At 52.7% G+C, this 2,048-nt stretch overlaps 1 protein-coding gene across 1 annotated transcript; it reads right to left on the reverse strand.

The window, feature by feature from the left end:
• Positions 1-279: 279 nt before the first annotated feature.
• LOC118984219 (triple functional domain protein-like) lies at positions 280-2,030 on the reverse strand. The gene is made up of 4 exons (XM_037041996.1): positions 1,887-2,030; positions 1,059-1,086; positions 689-851; positions 280-451 (listed from the first exon to the last, which is right to left on the reverse strand). Exons 2-4 carry the CDS (start codon positions 1,066-1,068, stop codon positions 313-315), a joined length of 312 nt encoding a protein of 103 aa, XP_036897891.1. The 5' UTR covers positions 1,069-1,086; positions 1,887-2,030; the 3' UTR covers positions 280-312.
• Between the last annotated feature and the right edge of the window lie 18 nt (positions 2,031-2,048).

A 2,048-nucleotide genomic window follows, 5' to 3' on the forward strand; every position in this document is an offset into this window, starting at 1 on the left:
CTCACTCATGTTCCACAAGACCAGCTGAGATCAGATTCTCTCAGCCCTAAAGTGTCAGCTGAACTAGACTGAAGAGAAACTGGGTACAAGAATGTGTTTTGATGACTCAGAGCACAGAACACACCTTGTTCTAACCCAGAAGCTCAAGTGCCCAGTGGCCACGGGCCGAGGTGCCCTGAGGTCAACCACCTCCCGACGACCCAAAGACTGCAGCTGCTACTCACAGCTCTTGTTTGGAAGGCCCGCAGTGACACACTGCCATATTTTTCTGGCGATGTTGTGGGAGGGGGATTCTGGACTTGAGACTCCAGCTCAGGAGTGCATCTTACCTAGAACCCTCAGACTGGCCGAACACGAGGCTGAACCCATGTCATTCACAGCGATGCACGTGTAGATGCCGTCATCTTCTGTGGTCACGCCGATGATCTTCAGAGCAGCCTCTCCTAAGTCACTGATGCACAGATGAGAATACGCGTGTCAGAAGGGCTGCCCTCACCTCTCTCCTTCAGGGTCCCAGAAGAGACGGGGCTCAAGGACTGATGAGGAATTTCAAGTGGAGCTTTAATTTTAACTGCACGCCCAGATAACAAAATGTTCCCTCTTGGGAAGCGTCCCAGTGAGAAAGGTGACCCTGGGCCTCAGTGACGCCAGCCACAGTAAAACCAGCCCACAAGCAAGCCTCACTCACCTGTAGGAGATGCTGTAGTGGCCATCGTTGTTTAAGGTGTTGTGTTCAGGGCCTTTCCAGGTGATCGAGGCCTTCGGGCGTCCACAAACTCGACATCTAAGAACAACGGTCTCTCCTGTCTCGCATGTGACCTCACTCAAGGGAATGACGAATTCTGGGGGAACTGCACGAGAAAAGGGTCAGTGTCACTGGATCTCTGGGCCTCCAGTCACACCCACCGGTGACTCCCGAACAAATGAGCAGGACCTCAGCTCCTGCCTGAGCCCTAAGCCCCAGGAAGTCAGTTCCCCCAGGTCACACTTGAGTGTTCTATGATGCACCCCCAGACCTACAACCTATAAGACCAGACGAAAGAGATAATGGCACTCACCGTCATACATGTAGTTGGGATTGAGAAGCTGAAAGGGAAAAAACACAGCGGTATTAACCAAAAACAGGGCTGTTTTGAGATACATCACTTTTATTCCAAGGCTACAATGATCATTGAAAGATGAGCAGAAATACGACTTGGTTTGCCAGTTTTATTCACAATTGACCACATTTTCACTCCTTTAAACACACTTGAAGCTTCCTGTCACAAGAACTGGGGTGAATTTAAAACACAAAAGTGCTGCTGAAACTCGGAGACGACCATCTTTCTCCTCCTCCGAGCTGAGTCCAGCCATGCCTGGACCTTGCTTCAGCAGGACGGCCCGTGTCCGGACCCAGGGTCCCTGGATCCCCAATGGGAAGCACTTTCTCTTTCTCCAGGCAAATCCCCCACAGGTGGAAGGCAACCTGATTAGAGTGTGAAGCTACTGGAGCCAGGGAGTTTGCACCAAGGAACCTGTCTACCGGCATCTGGTCACTGCCCCTGGGGTCGGAGACGGCCCCCCCGAAGGCAGTCTGAGCTGCAGCTGCTCTGCACTGTCTGCTCCCCAGGATCCAGTCTCAGCTTCTTCCAAGGACCCGACAGCGGTTTTTTGTAAAAGCCAGGCATGCACCTGGTGAGGTGTCTGCTGCATGTATGCCTGGTTCCTCAGAATACATCCGTGTGCTGATGCCAGCCAACACTGCCCGAGAGCCCTCTATAAAGCCTGGCAGGATCTGCTGGTGCCAAGCAGGCTGGGCCCCCTGGCCTGGGGTGCACCACCCTCCACGATGCCTGTGTCAGCATCAGCCCCTCCTGCCATCGCTTCTTGGAGACACCTGAACTCACCTTCGCAGATACCTTGTTGCTGAGGCCTTCCCGCGATTTCCGATAACCGTTCTCTAACTTGCCTTCCCGTTTGCCGTCTTTATCTTTTTTCTCAGATTTTTTCCTTAAACGGAGTGCTGTGTGCCAAGATGTTGACTTCCTAGGGGGAAGTCAATGCGTTAA

The sequence above is a fragment of the Sturnira hondurensis genome, unplaced genomic scaffold (assembly GCF_014824575.4).
Source record: "Sturnira hondurensis isolate 20B ecotype Veracruz unplaced genomic scaffold, ASM1482457v3 Scaffold0003625, whole genome shotgun sequence".
In the NCBI taxonomy this organism is placed as follows: Eukaryota; Metazoa; Chordata; class Mammalia; order Chiroptera; family Phyllostomidae; genus Sturnira; species Sturnira hondurensis.